The 18321-nt window shown below is 34.6% G+C and overlaps 1 protein-coding gene across 1 annotated transcript; it reads left to right on the top strand.

Moving 5' to 3' along the window:
- The first annotated feature begins 989 nt into the window (after positions 1-989).
- Ufm1 (ubiquitin fold modifier 1) lies at positions 990-13978 on the top strand. The gene is made up of 6 exons (XM_027928879.3): positions 990-1091; positions 1168-1224; positions 4803-4860; positions 7806-7845; positions 8858-8890; positions 10401-13978. Coding segments are annotated over exons 1-6 (258 nt in total). The 5' UTR covers positions 990-1089; the 3' UTR covers positions 10469-13978.
- The last annotated feature ends 4343 nt before the right edge of the window (positions 13979-18321 follow it).

The raw sequence follows: 18321 nt of genomic DNA, 5'->3' as shown, positions 1-18321 counted from the left end.
CTCTCCATTAATTTAGTGCCTACCTTTTTTCTGTTTTGTTTATTCATTGCAATATTTCTTAAAAAGCTAATTACAATTATTTTGAAAGTAATGCTTATTTTATAGAGAGGTTTACATTTGTATGAAGTATAGAGGACAGCCCTCTTGCCTCATTATACAAGCATTACCAACTGTTAACTAGTGGGCTGGCACCTACCTGTCTTACTGGTTTTGAGATCCCCCAGAGTTTAGCTTAGTGACTGGCACCCAGAAAGGATTCAAAGTTCATCGTTAAACTGAAGAAATGCAGCTGATGATTGGCAATCTAGAACTCCAGGTTTATTTTTATTAATGAACTACTAACATCTTCTATTCAATCTTTTCAGCTGGAGTCAAAATCGCTCAAATACTGGGATCTTTTCTTTCTTAAACACCTGAGCATGAGACTTCACATATACTATTTGTCCTTGATAACAGTCTTATTTGTTGAAATTTAATAGAACTCAGTATTGGAAAGTAAAATAAGAGGAATAAAAAACGTACAGTAGGATTGGGATACTGGAAAGGCAAAAGAAAATGTTTGACAAAGTAAGGTTAAGAGTCCAGTTTCTTGAGCATCTTTGGAGCTTTCCGGTGTGCAGGTTGCCTAGCAACTTTGGGAAAGGCCCCGCCCACCACCGCCCCTGCCCCCCGAGTCCCGCCCCTGACCCACTCGCACCTCTTGGGTCTAGTGGATTCCCTTACTTCCGACCCAACCTCCCAGTGGAGCCTAGGGTCCTACTCTCTATGCTCAGACGTATTGTGCCTTACTAAAAATGTAACATAAATTAACTGAACTTAGAAAAACAGTATTTGTATGTAACTACTGCTATGTTTTCAAGGACAGAAGTCTAAAATCCGTGGTATTAGTGACTTTGGGGCCTCGTCTACCTTGAGAATCTGAAACCAGTTTTCAGGCAATTCTTTGGACAGCAGCAGCTTTGGAGGTCCCCAGTTTGCGGAGGGAGACGTGGAGCTGAGTCGGGAGGGGCCCAGACGTTTCCTCACTGGTGAGGGCTTGGAGCTACTTCGCCAAATTGGCGTGGGGTGTCCGCCCAGACCTACTCCACCATGTAAGTCTTTGCTTTCTAGCCGCCCCAGTCCCTGATCCCCTACCGGATCCTAATTCTCTCCCTCGCTCTTTCTCAGGTCGAAGGTTTCCTTTAAGATTACGCTGACGTCGGACCCACGGTTGCCGTATAAAGTGTGAGTAGCTGTGCTGGGGCGAGGGCCTGTGGTCTGGGCGAGCCGGTGCTGGGCTGGACGCGGTCCAACTTTTCCAAGGATTCCCACCCCGCGCAGCTTGCTTCCCTTCCCTCCCTTTGCCCAGTCCGTGCCGTTCCAGGAATTCTTCCCGCCCGAACCCTAAAGGAGAGGTCCCCGCATGTTCCCCTGAGTGACAGCTGGGCCCTCGCACGGGGGTAGGGCTGCGTGACTCTAGTTTATCCGGATCCCCTTTGGAATTCCTTTGGTGAACGAGGGAGCGGGAGGGCATTTGAACAAGGCTCTGGTCCTCTTGAACAGCCCCTCACTCCTGGTGATTGCAAAGTCCTAGAGCCATTTTGGCAGCTGTTAGAGGAAGTTAGGGAAGACTTCCCAGCGCAGACTCTGAAGTTACTTGACCGCTTGTTGTCAAGTTTTTTTTTTTTTTTTTTTTTTTTATTTTGTTGTGTATATGACTCAACAGGATATCACAAAGTAATTGAGCCTCAAGCCACACACTTCCTGTGTTGAAAGTTAATAACGTAAAATATTAATTTCAGGCACTGTCTTACAGGTTACTACATTCTCTCCTTCCAGCTGATTTACTCTAATATGTCTTATACAAGTCTTTTTGTAATCCACTGATGACAGTGGCTTTTTATTCTATCACTCCCCACTCCCCAGTGCCATATCCCACTTATTTTTTCCTTATCCAGCTTATAGTTTGTGGTCCATTTTAAAAATCATTCCCTTGCAAATGCCCTCAATTCTGATGTCCCCCTTTCTCTTCCTGACATATTTTGCTTCGGGAGACACCAACTCTTAACCATTTTCATTTTCTATTTGTGACTGAATATTCCTGGAAAAATACATAATTAAGCTGATGTGTTTTATATAAAATTAATAATGAGCACTCTCCTGTATTCCTCAAGTGTGCTCACTTTTCTCTTATTGTCAGAAAGGATTATATAAAAATTTCAAAACTTTCCACAACTCCTTTTCCCTTTGCTATCAAGATAATAGAGGGGGAGTTCTCTCATTTTTACCATCCCCTCCTCTGTAAATTTACTACATACCTATAAAACCATAGTGTCCTCTGTGCATTTACAGTCAAAACATATCTACCCCTATGAAAAGCCGCCAACTTGGAAAATAAAACACATTGCCACATTGGGTAAAATAATGTTTAGATGAAAGGCAATAAAGTGGACTGAGGAACAAGAAGAGATTTAAACTTCTTGAAATCTGTCTCTAGAAAGAATTAGCTGATATATTAAACTTAATTGTATCAAAAAAGGTAAAATACATAAATCTACATCTGTGGACATTAGCTTTCAATTTTAAAGTTTTAAAAGTTTTCAAGTGGGTAATTGTTCTAAGGCTGCCGCAGTCCGGCTGCAGCAAAATAACCGGGGGGTGACGAATAACTTGTGTACGTTGATACAGCAGGAGTGGAAGCCGTTTATTGCAGGACAGGAGCAGTATTTATACATTCCACACAGCTTATCTAATTAGCATAAACTAGATACATCAGTCAACCAATAAGGAATCTCCACACTTAATGGCTCGCTTTTGTTACTTCTCAAACCACTCCCTCTGGCATTTTGCCAGGCACCATCCAGACTTGTTTACGAACTCTAACATTCCCCTGGCAAAATGCCAGGTGTTATTTTGACTTGTTTACAGACTCTAACATTTCCCCCTTTTGTTTAATTTAAATAACGACCATAGTGGTTTTTACAGAAACACCATAAATAACCTGCTACAAACAGAAAGGGAGGATACAAAATGCCACAATACCAAGCCCCTTGATGGCTCCATGCAAGAAGCCCTTGGAAAAATTATACCAGCAATGACACTGTTAGCAAAGATACCGAGTTACAATTTGTTGTAGATTATAGTTTGTTGTCTCAGTCCAGGTAAAGCAGTGTCTCAATAGATTAACTCACAGTCCAGGTAAGTTCTGCAGGCAGCTAGCTTAAATCACAGTCCAGGTAAGTCCTGCAGGCAGCTAGCTTAAATCATAGTCCAAGTAAGTTCTGCAGACAGCTAGCTTAAATCACAGTTCAGGTAAGTTCTGCAGGCAGCTAGCCTAAGCTGTAGTAGCAGAAACAGCAACAGCTCCGAAGTCTCGTCCATTTCTCAGCCCAAGTTTCATCCGGTTTTCAGCAACACTGGAAATTCTTCCACCTTGGTCTTTACTGGCACTGGGACGAAGGCAGGAACTCTGGATGGCTAAAGAAAATCCTGTAGCATTCTACTAAGAAAACAACCTTCTGAACAATTTAGTACATTATCTCAAGGTTTTTTACATTTGAAATAAGCATTAATAGTGCTCATTACTTATCAGCTTCCAGGTGTGGGAGAACCATTGTAGTTTAGTTATTGGCATTGAAAATGACCAAACATCAGGGACGCTGGTAGCGTCTTCTGCCAGCTGTGGCATCCTGGGCAGCCCCAGATGGCCCTGGGGAGTGTCCCAGACTCAAACTGCTACTGGGCACAGGGAGCAAGAGCCTGCGAGACTGTGCCTCCAGGTCAGGTCTAGATTTGGGCTCACGGCAGTGGAAGAGCCAGCTCCCCGGGCAGGAGGCGGGGAAGGGCCAGTCGCCGCCGCCTCTTGGAAAATCCTTGCTGCGCTGTGACCAGCTTGCACACTCGGCAGCCGCCTCTCCGCTTCACGTACCCTCCGGTAACGAAAAGTATTTAGTAATAGCCTTTTGCTGCAACTTTTTTCCTGATAATCCTTCTTCTTCTGAACTTTCTTTTTCTTTCTGACTAGAGTTCCTGGGCTCTTATCAACACATGCCCTAACTATTCTTGGTTCCACTGGGGTGCCTTCTTCCCTTAGTAATTTACTTCTCACCCCTTCCATATTTTCATCATAAAGACAATACAATACACTGAGACAAAACAAGACACAAACATACTGTATCAATCTTTTCCATTTTCTCGAAATGGTCATTTTTCCTCTCGCCCTATCTGCCTAGGGACGAGCAGATTTGCTCCCGTCCTATCTATGGACGGGCAGCTTTTTTCGTCACTTACCCCCGAGTGTCCCGGGGCTCCCCGTAACGGGCCACCATCTGTAGAAGGCCGGCTGGCTGCAAAATAACCGGGGGGTGACGAATAACTTGTGTACGTTGATACAGCAGGAGTGGAAGCCGTTTATTGCAGGACAGGAGCAGTATTTATACATTCCACACAGCTTATCTAATTAGCATAAACTAGATACATCAGTCAACCAATAAGGAATCTCCACACTTAATGGCTCGCTTTTGTTACTTCTCAAACCACTCCCTCTGGCATTTTGCCAGGCACCATCCAGACTTGTTTACGAACTCTAACATTCCCCTGGCAAAATGCCAGGTGTTATTTTGACTTGTTTACAGACTCTAACATAAGGCTATTTGCTTCCTTTTTTTAAAATTTTAGAGTCAATGAAAATAGTACTGTAATCAAAACAAATAATTCTGAAACTCAAAAGACAGCTTTGTCTAGATCACTTACAATGGAAGAAATAAGAAAAAAGGTTCTTGAAATAAATCCAAGTTTTTAACATTCTTTAATTCTTCTTCCAGACTTAGTGTTCCTGAGAGTACACCTTTTACAGCAGTCTTAAAATTTGCAGCAGAAGAAGTAAGTATGGAAATTGGAATTATCTTTATGTAATAACACTTTGGCAATGGCTTTCAAAAATTTTTGAGTTTGTATGTATTGTGACTTGGCATTTCCCTATGGGTTCATTGTTATGTTTATGGTAACGGTGAAAGTTAAGGCTTACTTTTAGACCAAAAAAAATGAGTTGAACAAATTGTCACACCAGTTTTATGCAACTGTTAAAAACTGTAAGGAGAATTTTCCTTGAAATTGAAGGTAGTGAACATATATAAACTTTGAAAAAAAAAAAAAAAACAACTTTATATCACTCTAAATTTTGAACACTAATTTTTACTTGTTTTGATTCTGGAATTATATATTTTTAAAAAACATTTTTATCATATTTTCCAAATCTTATGCCTGACCTTGTAGATTGTGAGTAAAATTGTTTTGAAAAGTGTCTAGTTTTAAAAGGTGAAGTTTTTAGCTGTTGAGAAATAAAAAAAATTTTCATCCATTATCAGAAACATGTATAATTAAATCTTTGGATATGACTCATGGAAAAGTAGAAATGGCACTGAAATGTAACTTGGGAGACTTTAGATCTCTTATTTTAGTTAAGTCATTAAGTAGCTGTATGCTATAATAAATCCTTCAGTTCCTTTCTTCTCCACTTTGCTGGGGGTGTGTGTGTGTTGGTTCCTCCTCCCACCTTCTTTGCTATAGATCAAACTCAGGGCCTCACCCATGTGAGGGAGGCTCTTCACCACTAAACTACATTCCTAGCACTCTTTCTTTATCAATTTGTAAAATTAGTAGTGAATGCTTGTCTTTCCTATCTGATTAAGTAATTTTGTATAAAGATATAATACCTTTTACCAAAATTTTATGGGGAATTAAAAGTGTTAGATAGGTTCAGAGTAACCCAAAACCAAATGTTTTGGTCTTAGGAAAGTATAGTCATATAAAAATGATGTTAATAACTAAATAAATAAGAAACATGATTAACTTATAACCCTTCCCTGTATTTGTGTGGTTATTGGGAAGTCAGCCAACTAGTTACTGCTCTTAGCTCCTAAACTAATGTTAGTTCACTAGCATCATTTGTTCCTTACTTAGAATTAAATTACAAAGTTTTATAGTCAATTTTGATTTATTCTTTATGCAAAAAGAATAGGTAAAATAAGATGAGACACAGATATGAATACAGGATGTTGTTATTGCTTTGCTGCATGCATAATTTACAAGAAATATTCCCTGTCTTGGGCATAGTAGGTTTCTGATTTAAGAAGCAGATCTGTAAAAGTTATAATAAATCATTATTATTATAATATATTTTTTAGTTATTTTATGGTGTATCTTGTATAATTTTAATACATTGTTATAACCTTGGTTTTCTCAGGAAAGTAGAAGAAAATCCCAAGGGACATATAGTAGAAAATAAACTAACAACATTCACTCAACCATATATGTTAATTAAAGTTTTGATGTAGCATATAATTATGAATTGTGAGTATTACATGTTTTGAAAGAATATGACTTCAGGCAGAGGTGAGGGGGCTCTCACAGAGAAGCCAATAGTCCAGATTTAAGACCCTAATAAAATTATTTTAATAAACAATAACAAAATTTCCTATTACATGACTCGGAATTAACTTCACTGAGTTGTCAAAACTTCAGAAGAGCTTCTTAGCATCCTAAATTAAAAGAATTGTTAAACTGGAATAGAAAACAAAACTGAGAACATTAAATATTGTATCCAAGAGAAAACATGACAGTAGTGTAAGATCAGAAGACTAATTACTGTATTTGATGTCACTAGTGACACCCAGCCCAGGTTTCACCTTAATCATTGCTTCTGTATTTTGGAGAAAAGACAAACTGTGTTAATAGTTGCTTTTGGCTTTTAAAGTTTATAAAATACTCAGCCACTACAAAATGTGATTTAAGAAAATACACAACGTATGTTAAAATGGACATGATTTAAGAGTTGAGTCATGATTTAAGAGTAAGTAGAGTAATTGAAAACTTTGTAGGATTCTTTGAAAATCTGAGTTGTTTAATAATTTGGTATTTGATCAGAGCTTTATTAAGAGTATTGCTTCAGTATAAATGTTTTTCAAACTTATTGGTCACCAAACTGAATGATAATATTCTATAAAACTAGTCCATACAGACATACTTAATAAATATTTGTTGGATAAAATGAATGAACTATAAAGACATGAACACTTTGTCAGCTCCAGGTCTCTAGAGCGTTACAAGATGGACTCTCCCTTATCTACCAATAAGTTCCATGCCTTATCCTTTGATTCAAAAAGCACATCTTTTTATAACATCTCTGAAATAGGTCAGGAGTGTCTTCCTATCGCAGTTGCCCATGTAGCAGTCACATAATTGTCTAATTGACATTACCTGTACCTAACTGAACTTCATAGTTATTTCCTAGCAACATAATTGGAATATTACAGTCCTTTGAGATATACATCAACAAATCATTTAAGGAGATTTTGAGGAAGGAATACGGCCCTTGGTGGTTATCTAAAAATCTTCTGGAGGTACTCCCATTAAACACAAGAGAGCATCTGTTTGAAACCTGCCATTTCTATGAAGAAATTGTAGAAATATTTTCATCAACTATACTTATTTTTTTGCTTATGTAGGAGAATTATGCGTGATAAAGGTAACATGTCTAAGCCAAAAGAATAGGCCTTGATTGGACCATAGATTGACAATGTTTTCTTTTGTATAGTATATAAATAAGGAATGTTTTACAATTATTGGTCTCCTTTATGCGGTCAAATGCATTATTTAGAGTACAGGGCTCTTCATTAAAGCAAATTGTGCTTGCTTTAATGTCACTTATTCTGAAAGATTAATCACATACATTTTGGGATTTTAGAATTGGTGATATGTATCCCATCCTTGTTATTCTTCTTTGGTAGTTACACATTTTTTAAATTTATTTCCTTTTTCCCTTTTAGTTTAAAGTTCCTGCAGCAACAAGTGCAATTATTACTAATGGTAAGAATTTACTTTAAAACTATTACCTCAGAGATACAGATATTGTTTAAAAGAAATCAAATTAATTAACAATAACTTATATCCAAAAAGCCCAAATAATACTAATATAAATGATAAAGTTAATGGTAAACTATGCCAGGATTATTGTATCAGAAACTGCTCTAAAATACAGGAACTTAAGCAAGCATGTTCTTTTACCATGCCTTGCTTTACCTTTCCTGGTAGAAAACTCTTCCAAATTTGTAGTATTTTATCCATTTAGGGATACAGTTTTAAAAATTTGAATATCTTTGAATTCTGATAAAAGTTTAGCATGATGGAACTATTCTTATGATGAAATAGTAGAATAAGAAAATGGGAGTGAAGCTTGCATGGAGGGTTTCATCGTCTTTTAAGTACACAGACTAATATAAATGAGTGAGCAAGTGGTTTATGTCCAGTTAGAATACTAAGAGAGGTGAGCTTAAAGTATGGTATCATGATGTAACTTAGGTATGTCAGAATTTCTTACTATGAAATATGCTGTATGTTATTAAATTAAAGTGTTTCTGTTTATAAGAAAGCTTTCCTACTTTCTGGAAAGTTTTAGGTTCACAAATGAATAACTCAAGAAAATATTTTTAAAATTTCAAATTGTAATTGGAACTTGAACTAAATGACTTTGTGTACCCTACAACCCTTAAGATTTCATACCTCAAACCAGAATGGAAATTATTAATGGCATACCTAAGATGCCTTTAGCTTTTTAGAAGAATTGACAGACATTTTTATGCTTTGTAGCAAAACAGGATTAAAAAACTGTGTCTTCCATAGAATTTATTAGAATCATCACATTGACAGCTATTTTTGTTTAATACAGCGATGTACATAAATACATAACAGTAGATTTAAACAGGTAACTTACCTGGAAGATTCTCACTCATGTTCTGGGGTTTATGCAGCAGCACTATATTGGTAAATCTCTTCTGGTTCTTTAGAAATAACTTACATGACTTTATAACTTGTTTTCTAGATGGAATAGGAATAAATCCTGCACAGACTGCTGGTGAGTATCTATTTGAAAATCATGAAGTGGGAGTGAATTATATGTCTATTGATGATGAGTATTTAATTCATTCTAATTAAAGATTTTCAATAGGTTGTAGCTCTTGTTTAGGGAAAGTTTTTAACTAATACATAACAAAATGTATGAAGGTAAGATTGTACTCTCATGGAAATGATAATTTTGGCCTCTTAAGGTGGTTGTGAGGGAGCAGGTGTTTAATGTTTGCATTATGCATCCTTAGCATGCAGTAGGTCCTAGCTATTATTATTTTATTTTAAAGAACATAGTCATTTACATGTAAGAGGGTTGAGTCCACACTCCAAACTTCTGAACTGTTACACATAATTCAGAGTGACACATTGATGTTCTAATCAACATGCAAAGTAAAAGTCCTTATTAAAAGTAGTCTTAAGCTTTTTTTAAAAAAAAAAAAAAACAAACTTATTATTTCTGAAATATGTTCTTTTAGGTTAACCATCTAATTTTAATGTTCTGAAATTACATATGATTTAATATAATATAACCTCATTCTTAAATAGTAGTTACTTTTTAATTACTATATTCTAAGGTACTTTTATATTATAATAAAAAAAATTTTTCCTTAAAGACCACTAGTGAAATTTAGCCATGTAGAAAGTAAGGAATGATATAAAATTATAAATTGTTAATTAAATCAACAGTTTTAAGTATATATATTTTTTTAATTGAAAAGGGCTTTTATTGAAAATTGTGAGGCATTTTATTATATACATGTATTCAAACTTAGTAGATTAAGGTTTTGTCTTATTCTAGAAATTTTGTGTAGTATACGTTAATTTTAGCTACTACTTACTCTAATATTATGCTTATTATATTACATTTCAAAATTAAATTGTGTATCTCACTGGACATGAAGAAATCTCAGTGAACAATTGACCCAAAATAGATTCAGAGTATCTAGATTTTTGTAATTTATATAACTTTTGTCTCTTGTGATAATTTAATTTTTTTTCTGTCTTTAGGTATTCTATTGTGTATTAAGTCAAGTATTCATGATGAAATTAATTCTTGTTATTTGCTGGTTGTTAGTATTTTCATGGCTAGTGTTCTTATTTAAAATTTTAAAGCAAACATTTGTTGGTTGTAAAGCTATGGGAAAAATAGGAACAAAACTTAAAAGGCTTGGAATTGAGCCAAATATGATGGTACACACTGGGGAGGCCGAGAGGCGGGAGGATGGCAAGTTGCCTCAGCAATTTAGCAAAATCCTGTCTCAAAATTTGAAAAAAAAGTGAGCAGGAGTACTGGGGATATAGCACCTTGGTAGAATGCTTCTGGGTTCAATACCCCAGTACCACCAAAACAAAAAAACAAAACATTGGAATCGGATTCTGATGTTACTTGATCTTTTGCACCTACTTTACTTTTTAATACACAGTTTGTTGTATGTAATAATCGTTGGATTATTAAGATAACTTGTCAATTTGTCATTTTTTAGAAACCTAACTTTATGTTTTGTTTGTTTGTGTAGGAAATGTTTTTCTAAAGCACGGTTCAGAACTTCGAATTATTCCTAGAGATCGTGTTGGAACTTGTTAATATCTGCTACTTGGAACATACAATTACTTTTCAGAATAAATATTGGTATTTTTTGTTGTTGTAAATTTGAAATCAGGCATTTAGCATACTACGAAAACACGAGAAGTCAGTGAAACAATGAAAAGTGGACTCTTCTGGTCCCTTCTTTGTTCATGATCTTCATGTGCAGAGGGAATGCTTGTGAGTAGCGGGAACTGCCACCACAGAAGGTCTTAGAGTTGTTGATTGCTACCTCACAACACAAGTACGGAGTTCATTTGTGAAAATGGATTATCCAACTGTGTTTTTTACCTGGATGATTCTGATAATTCTTTCTGGAGAACTTTTGGAAAATTAAAATTTACTTAATCTTACATATTTGTATTTGAGTTAAAAATGTAAAAGGAAATGAGTCATAGATGGAAGTTTACTAGACAGCATCTGACTTACAGACTCATAAATAGTTTGATTTTTAAGTGTATAGTTTGTGATGATGATAGACTGATGATGGTTAACTGTCTTTATCATTTAGTTTTGTAAGTTTTAGACTTCATGTGTCATGTAAATTACATTTAATTTAGTACCAGAGGACCAAAAATCTTACTTTTGATCTAACCTTTATGTATATAAAGTCACATCCCATAACAAATAAGTCTTTTAACAGTCATCTTGGCAGAATCCAGTATATGTAATAGTGGGAATTGACAATACAGTACAAATGTCCTTTACTGAATTATGCATTTCTGTATCAGTCTTGTGTAGTACAATGTTTGAGACAGAAATCTTTTAGAAACCATTGTCCTTTGGAGGATAATATTTCTAAATACTTTGAAGAAGAGAGTTGTTGCAGAGAAAATATGAAGAATACAACAAAGTTTAAAGATACCAATTGAAAATTCCAATGAATTAAAGACCTGACTTTAAAAAAGTGCTAATATTTTTCAACCAAATGGATAAGAAACCAAGTAAAGAAAGATGAGAAAGACTGGTTGACGAGGCTTTTGCAAGGAGGAAAGCAACAAGTACCCAGTGAAGAGGAAAGTAAAGTGTCACAGAAATAGCCAGCTGGTTGGACAAAGCTGTGGAGGGTATGTTGGAGAAAACTGAAAGTGAAAACAAAATATTTGACTTAATCTAGTAGCAGAAGGCAGTTAGACAGGGGCCTTGCCTGCATACAGATTTCAAAGTACCCCTTATGACAATTCAGAGAGTATAATAAAAAATTATACTTGATCTTACAGAGGATATCAGTATCTGGGTATGTCTTGAAAGATAAAATGAAGGCTTTTAGTGATTCAGAATCATTTCTTGACGTGCTGTATTTTGAATGACAAACTCCCTAGAGGCAGGGCTTGTCATGTCAGATTCTTTCTAGAGCTGAAAGTGTAGTAGACATTCGATAAATACTTGGTGAGTTATTCATGAATAAAGTCTAAGACCAGTTTTTATCTTACCATGTTTCAGTGTCTTCCCTGTTATAGTTCCTAGGTTTGATGGGGAAGAAATAAATTACAAGAAAATACAACTGAATCCTCTTAAGGGTGACATCGGTAGTTTAAAAAATTACCAAATATTATTCACAGATTTGATGAACACCAGGATTCTGAATTATCAAAGTACGAATTTTTTTTTTTTTTTTTTTGCCAAGTTAAAAAAATATACTCTTAATGTTTGGAATTTCATATATATATTTTATATATGAAAAAAAAAAAAGAATAAAACAGTGATATGAAGCTTAAAAGCCCTTATTTCTTATAATTGAGCATAAGTGAACCAGAAAGTTATGAATAACTATTCCTTGAATTTGGGGCTTAATTTAAAATTTCTTCCATTTTGCTTCTAATACAAAAACCTTTCTGTTGTTTGCTTAGATAAGTTTATTGTGTTCTGTGCCATAAAGTGATTTATTTAATACTTTTGTTCTTCAGTTTTGAAAATTAGATTGCAGTTCTCAAAAACCTTTCATTGAGTGAGATATTTTGTTACTAAACAATTATGATCTGTAAGCTCTTTGTGCAAAATATTTTGAAGTATTGTATTTTAGTTTAATTAATAGTCCATAATTAATATCTTATGAAAATACTTTTGTTATACTGTAAACTATATTGCCTATCCTTATTTTATTATTAGAATTCTTAATCAGCACACTGGTTGTGCCAGTTTATTAAAAATGTAATTATAAAAAGCAAAGATAATTAAATACCATAAATCATGGATAAGAATGTATATTTCCAAGTGTCAGTTTATTTGACAACATAAAAAATTAAAACTCTGAAAAAGGGGTCATAGTAATTAACTGTACTAGTAGGTCCTAAACCTGGGTGATTATCAGTCATGTAGGGAATTAAAAATACAGATTTCTGGAAACCACCCATTAAATTCAAGTCATTAAATCTGGAATAGTGTAAAAGAACCTCTTATAAAAAGTTCTGGTGATTTCTGCAGTGCAGGTGATTTTAGAATTAAAATCAACCTTTTTACTATCTACCACACATTTTTACCCAAGGACTTGAAATAAATTGGAAGAACTAATATACTTTAATGTAGTGACTCTAAATTAACTGATATTAGTGTTCTCAGGGCCATTTGTAAAACCACAGGAAACATGGTTTATCTATGGATTATATTGTTTGAAGGATAATTTTATTTACGTTGTCTCAGTCTTCAAACTGCTAAATCATTGTCCTCACTTTATAGAAGAATAAAGAGGCTTAGTTAGGTTGAGATTTGAAATTTGAACCCTTACTTTGACTTTGACATACTGGGAGAAATTTATAGTATTCATTTCTTGTAATATACTAGAGCTGTGTTGAATTAGGAGTTACAAAAATTACAAATGTAAGTCTTAAAATTATATGTCAGTACTAAATACACATGTAATGATAAGGAACTATATTAATTTTTAACAGTATGATTGTATAAATATAAAATTCTAGGGCATTAAATATGAACTAAACATGAACTAAACAATTAAAAATGATAATACTGATAGTACTCCATAGGTGGCCTTGTAGAAGTAGGAACTGTCTCTCTTTTCCTCAGTCCCATCAGACCATTTGTTTTTTTAATCTTAAGTATCACAGATTTAGCTGTGAGACTACTTCCCTAATAACCTACTCTTCCCACCAGGTTGTTGTTCATAAGCCCCTCTAGAATACAGAAATTCTGGAATTGTCCTCTGTTGGTTAATGCTAGAGATGGATGAAACATTATTTAAACTGGGACATTTAATTAGACTATTATTGAAATAAATATTCTTAAAAGGCTCACTCTTAACATCCACATCCTGAAAACTGTCTATATACCAGATATGTTTTACTCATCATGATTCCTTTCTCACTATATAAAAGCAAACAGTTACCTTAATTCTAAGCCATACCCATTGTTCAGTTAAAGCCCTTTTTATATTATTAAAAAAGCCACTGTTATTCCCATTTTTTCTTTCACAGTTGCTATAATGAGCTTTTTGACCTGATTGTGTACTTCCCACTAAAAAGTTCTGCTAAATAAAAACGCATACTTTCCATGACACATGAGGCCTTTTGTAGTTGTTACTACTGCCTTCCTGGTTTCCTTCTCTATGCTCCAACTACATTCAACTGCAAATGATACTTAGTTTCATCTTAGTGTTAACAATGATACACAGTATCATTGTTGTGCCTGTTCTTGGCATGCAGTGCCTTTACTTTCCCATATGTGTACCTGGAAAATACAGAACTCATTTTTCAAGTCTGAAAGCCATTGAGCCTGTCTTCGCCTCTTCTAAGCAGAGTTAGGAATTTAACTATGTAAGCAACCAGTGTATTTTGTACATTCCTTTATTATAGCTCTTATTAAATATAGAATTATTTGTAAACTATAAATTTTATATAAGTCTAAGATCATGACTGAAACTGGGTTTCAGAATTGCCTTGCTCATAACAAATACTTTGAAAGACTACATAAAAGAAAGACAAATATATTAGAAATTGAAATTATTTGTATTTTGTCCATAGTAACTTCTTTAGACAAGATATTTAATCAACTAGTATATTCATATTTCTATTGAGGTGGAAATTTACTCTCACAGAAATGAACTAATGAGTTAAAAAAGTACAAAGTATTCTATCATTTTAAAAATATATTAGCTATAAAATATGCTGGATATTAACTACTGAAGGCAAAATATAACTAAGACATATTTCCTTTTCTTGGACTTCTTGGGATTTATACATTTCAAAAGCAAAAAAAAAAAAAAAAAACTATCTGGTAAAGGAGTCATAGACATGAAGATATATATCAGATGCTTCTTTATGTACTAAGTACAGGTCACCCCAGGCGTTTCACATGCATTCTCTCATTTGATTGATCAAATGCTCGTGTTTATTTCTTTACTGTTAAGGGAGCTGAGACAATTGTTAATGTATTCAAGACTTGACTATAAGGTTTATATGATGATAACTACACACAATCATATTTTACATCATTTTTTCATAGAATTATATTTAAATGTTTCAAAATGAGCACATCTGGAAGGAGCTTCATAGATTGCTATTGAACATTACTATGCTCTCACTGTGCTTGGAAATTTTAATAGTAACTACATAAACATTGGCACTTACAGATTCCCTCTCAGTAAGCATATTCATTTATATACCACAGTTGTGAATATTTGAAAAGTAGGTTTATGACCTATTCTCTGCTTTCCTATATAAAAAGTGCTGTAATTTTGTCACTGGATGCAAAACACTGGCCAAGGTTGGCAGCAAATGCAGAGAGCCAGTGTTTTGGCATAGATATCTGATTTTCTGGCAAAACTCTTTTAGCAATGTAAAAGCTGTTATTGAGAGCATATTGTGATGATACATCATGTCAATATTTGTTTGGCTGAGTAACACTTGGATTTAATAAATTCTTAAATGCACAGTTTACAACTGATGAGCTGTTTTAGAAATCAACTGTATGTATTGTTTGTTGTCAGTGCCACAAACATTTTGACAAGTCTTAAATGGAGTTGCTAGCTTCTCTGAATTTTTAAGATAAATGTATGGACAGATTAGGACTTTTGTAGTTATCCTCAGATGCCCACATTATGTAGGAATGAAACATAAGAAACAGTGAATGAATACATGGGCAAGCCACAGAGATAAATTACCAAAAGAGGATCACCATGTGTTTGTAGGAAGCTACATCCTTGAGCCTGGAAAGACTATTTCTCACAACAGTGGGAAATGAAGGCCTTGGACAGTGTGGGCATTGTGATCTCTGGTGACTTGTAGTCAGTTCCACACGCTTAGTAAATTTAATCTTGAATTTCTTTAATCCTACCATTTGAATTGGAGTAGGGAGCAAAAGAAGTAAGAGATTTCCCTCTTTAAAAGAGATTTCTGAGGGCTTAATTGCAGATGCTTTGCAATATGGAAATAGTAATATTCCAAATATCTTGACTTAATTTAAAAATTAGTATAATTTAGAAATTATACTAACAAGTTATTACCTATGAAAAGATAATCTCTGTATTCCACAGAACCTTTTGTTTGGGGAGAGATCCTCTATAATGTAATCCTCCTCCCTGTGATTCCGTAGAAAGATATATTTTTGAAATCTTTATTTAAAAATATTTTACAGGAACTTTAATGAAGCAAGCTAGATTCCAAAGATGCCATCATCTTGCTGTAAACAAATAAATAAATATAAAATTCCAATCTATTATCCCTTACCTTTTGCTTCCTGCTTTTCATCCTCATCCTTACTTGCATGAAAAAACATCTGTCTTATTCTGGAAAGTTGTTAGATTTTCATAAAATGCACTTCCTTTCCACCATTTTGAAGCATTTTTTAAAATCAACTAAGTCAGTATTTGGCATTGTAAACTTATCCTCAATCTGTCTAGACAGACTTTGCATTTCTTTGCTTTTTGAGTGTGAGATCTTTTTTTTAAAAACACTAACTGTAATGCCTGTTCTGGTTTCAAACAGATCTATACATCATCTCCTAGTCTACTTGGCTATACTATTATGTAGTAAATTTAAGTTAACCTTTGCAATCACAGGACGTGAAGAGCGTCACAGAATAGAAAAGGTTTCCCCCATATTATCATACGCAACTGGACTTTAGTTTTTTAGTAGATACTTCTAGATGTATTCATAATTGAGGATCAATAAGAAGTTTGTGTCAATGAAATATATAGTTCAGTCTTCTCTGGGTAATTAACATCATCTCTATTTTCATGTGTTTCATGTCTTGGAATAAAATTAGTTAATTAACTTGCAGGGGTCATATAATTAGTGCCAAGTGAATATGACAGATAATGTCACAATGATTCAAAGAATTATTGAAAGCTGTGCTGTTATAGAAGATTTAGCAGCAATGAGGATAATTTGAGCAGGAGCTTAATGAGAAGACATATACGAAGGCTCTCGTGAATTAGTCAACAAGCATACTTTGAGCACTTAGATCCTGGACATTTTCTGAGCATCAGTGATAGAGTAATGGAATAAAGTGTCCCTGCTCTCATGGAGCTTGCAGGACAGTGGAAAAGAAATAGTGAATAAATAAACATAATGGCAAGCGCTATGATTAAAGAAAAAAAGTCAATGTAGCATTTTAGTTAAGGTGATGAGGAATAGATGCAATTTTAGGTAAGATGAAAAGGAGTGCCTCATGTGAATGTGGGAGAATAATGTTCCAGAGAGTAGGAAAAGATAATGCAAGCTGCCTTGTGGAAAAAACTGCATTTGGTAGGTACTTAAACAGTATAAGTGGATCCTTCCTCTTGGCTCCTATAGTATCATCTTGCGCGGCTCAGAAGGTATCAATTTGAGAATGTGAAAGGAGCCAGTGAAACTGGAATGCATTTGGAGAGGTAAACTGAGTAAGAGATAAGATCACAGAGAAAGCAAGGCACCAGAACTGTAGGAATAAAGCTGGGTTTCAGAAGTCCAAATAGAGAAGATTTTTCAGCAAGAGATAATGATGAATTTGACCTGAGTAGTGGGAAGGACAGTTGGCTCTGTAAAAACAGGTTCTCTGTCCTCAGATTCAACCAATCATACATCTAAAATATATGGGAAAAATTATTTTAATATGTACACTTTTTTTCAGTGCTACTTCCTAAGCAATACAATTCTACAACTATTTGTATTAAGAACTGCAAGTTTTGTAGAGATGATTTAAAGTATGAAGGAGAATATGCATAAGTAATATGCAAATGTTAATCATTTTAAATAAGGGGCTTGAGCATCTAAGGATTTGGGCATCCATCAAATTCCTAGAACCAATCCTCCATGAATAACATGGGCCCACACATTGATTCCTGTTATATCTTCAGTTGTAGACCTGAAAGAATTTATCATTGAATATTGGATATGAGAGAAAAAGAAGAGTAAATGTGTATTTACCATTAGGGGCTGAATGACTAACTGGATGAATGGTTTTGCCATTGGTGTGATGAACAGGTTTGGGAAAAGAACAACTTGGAAGGAGTGGCAGGGCTAATGTCAGGAGTTTTTCTTAGATACCTAAGGAAGGTTATACACTCTTAGTTACAAGCTATCTATTCTTGGCCTTAATACCCTCAGCAACTGACAGAATATAGGTTTAACTAGACTTTGAACTTTTAACTGTTCTGTTTAAATGTTCAGAACCATAATCAATGTTTTCACCTTACTTTAAAAATTCCACTAAAGTTACTTAGTAGGTACACCTAAAATGGCTCACAGTATAAAAACTTGCCTTACTACTACAGATTGTCTTAAACCTTTGTAACCTGTGCACCTGTATTCCTGACAGACTGTTTTGACTCAACACTCTCAGACTTGGCCGAGGTCTAGAAGAAGCCTTTAAAAATTGGCTGCTCTTTGGAGACTGGCAACTGAGTTTTCAGACATCACTTA

Source organism: Marmota flaviventris, chromosome 4 (genome assembly GCF_047511675.1).
Source record: "Marmota flaviventris isolate mMarFla1 chromosome 4, mMarFla1.hap1, whole genome shotgun sequence".
In the NCBI taxonomy this organism is placed as follows: Eukaryota; Metazoa; Chordata; class Mammalia; order Rodentia; family Sciuridae; genus Marmota; species Marmota flaviventris.
Note: the sequence above shows the minus strand (reverse complement) of the source record. Positions and strands in the feature narration are given on the sequence as shown.

What these genes read in the sequence shown, in the direction of transcription:
- Ufm1 (XM_027928879.3), top strand. An exon ending in AAGTGCAATTATTACTAATG is followed by an intron (nt 7,846 to 8,857) that starts GTAAGAATTTAC and finishes CTTGTTTTCTAG; the next exon opens with ATGGAATAGGAATAAATCCT. An exon ending in AAATCCTGCACAGACTGCTG is followed by an intron (nt 8,891 to 10,400) that starts GTGAGTATCTAT and finishes TTGTTTGTGTAG; the next exon opens with GAAATGTTTTTCTAAAGCAC.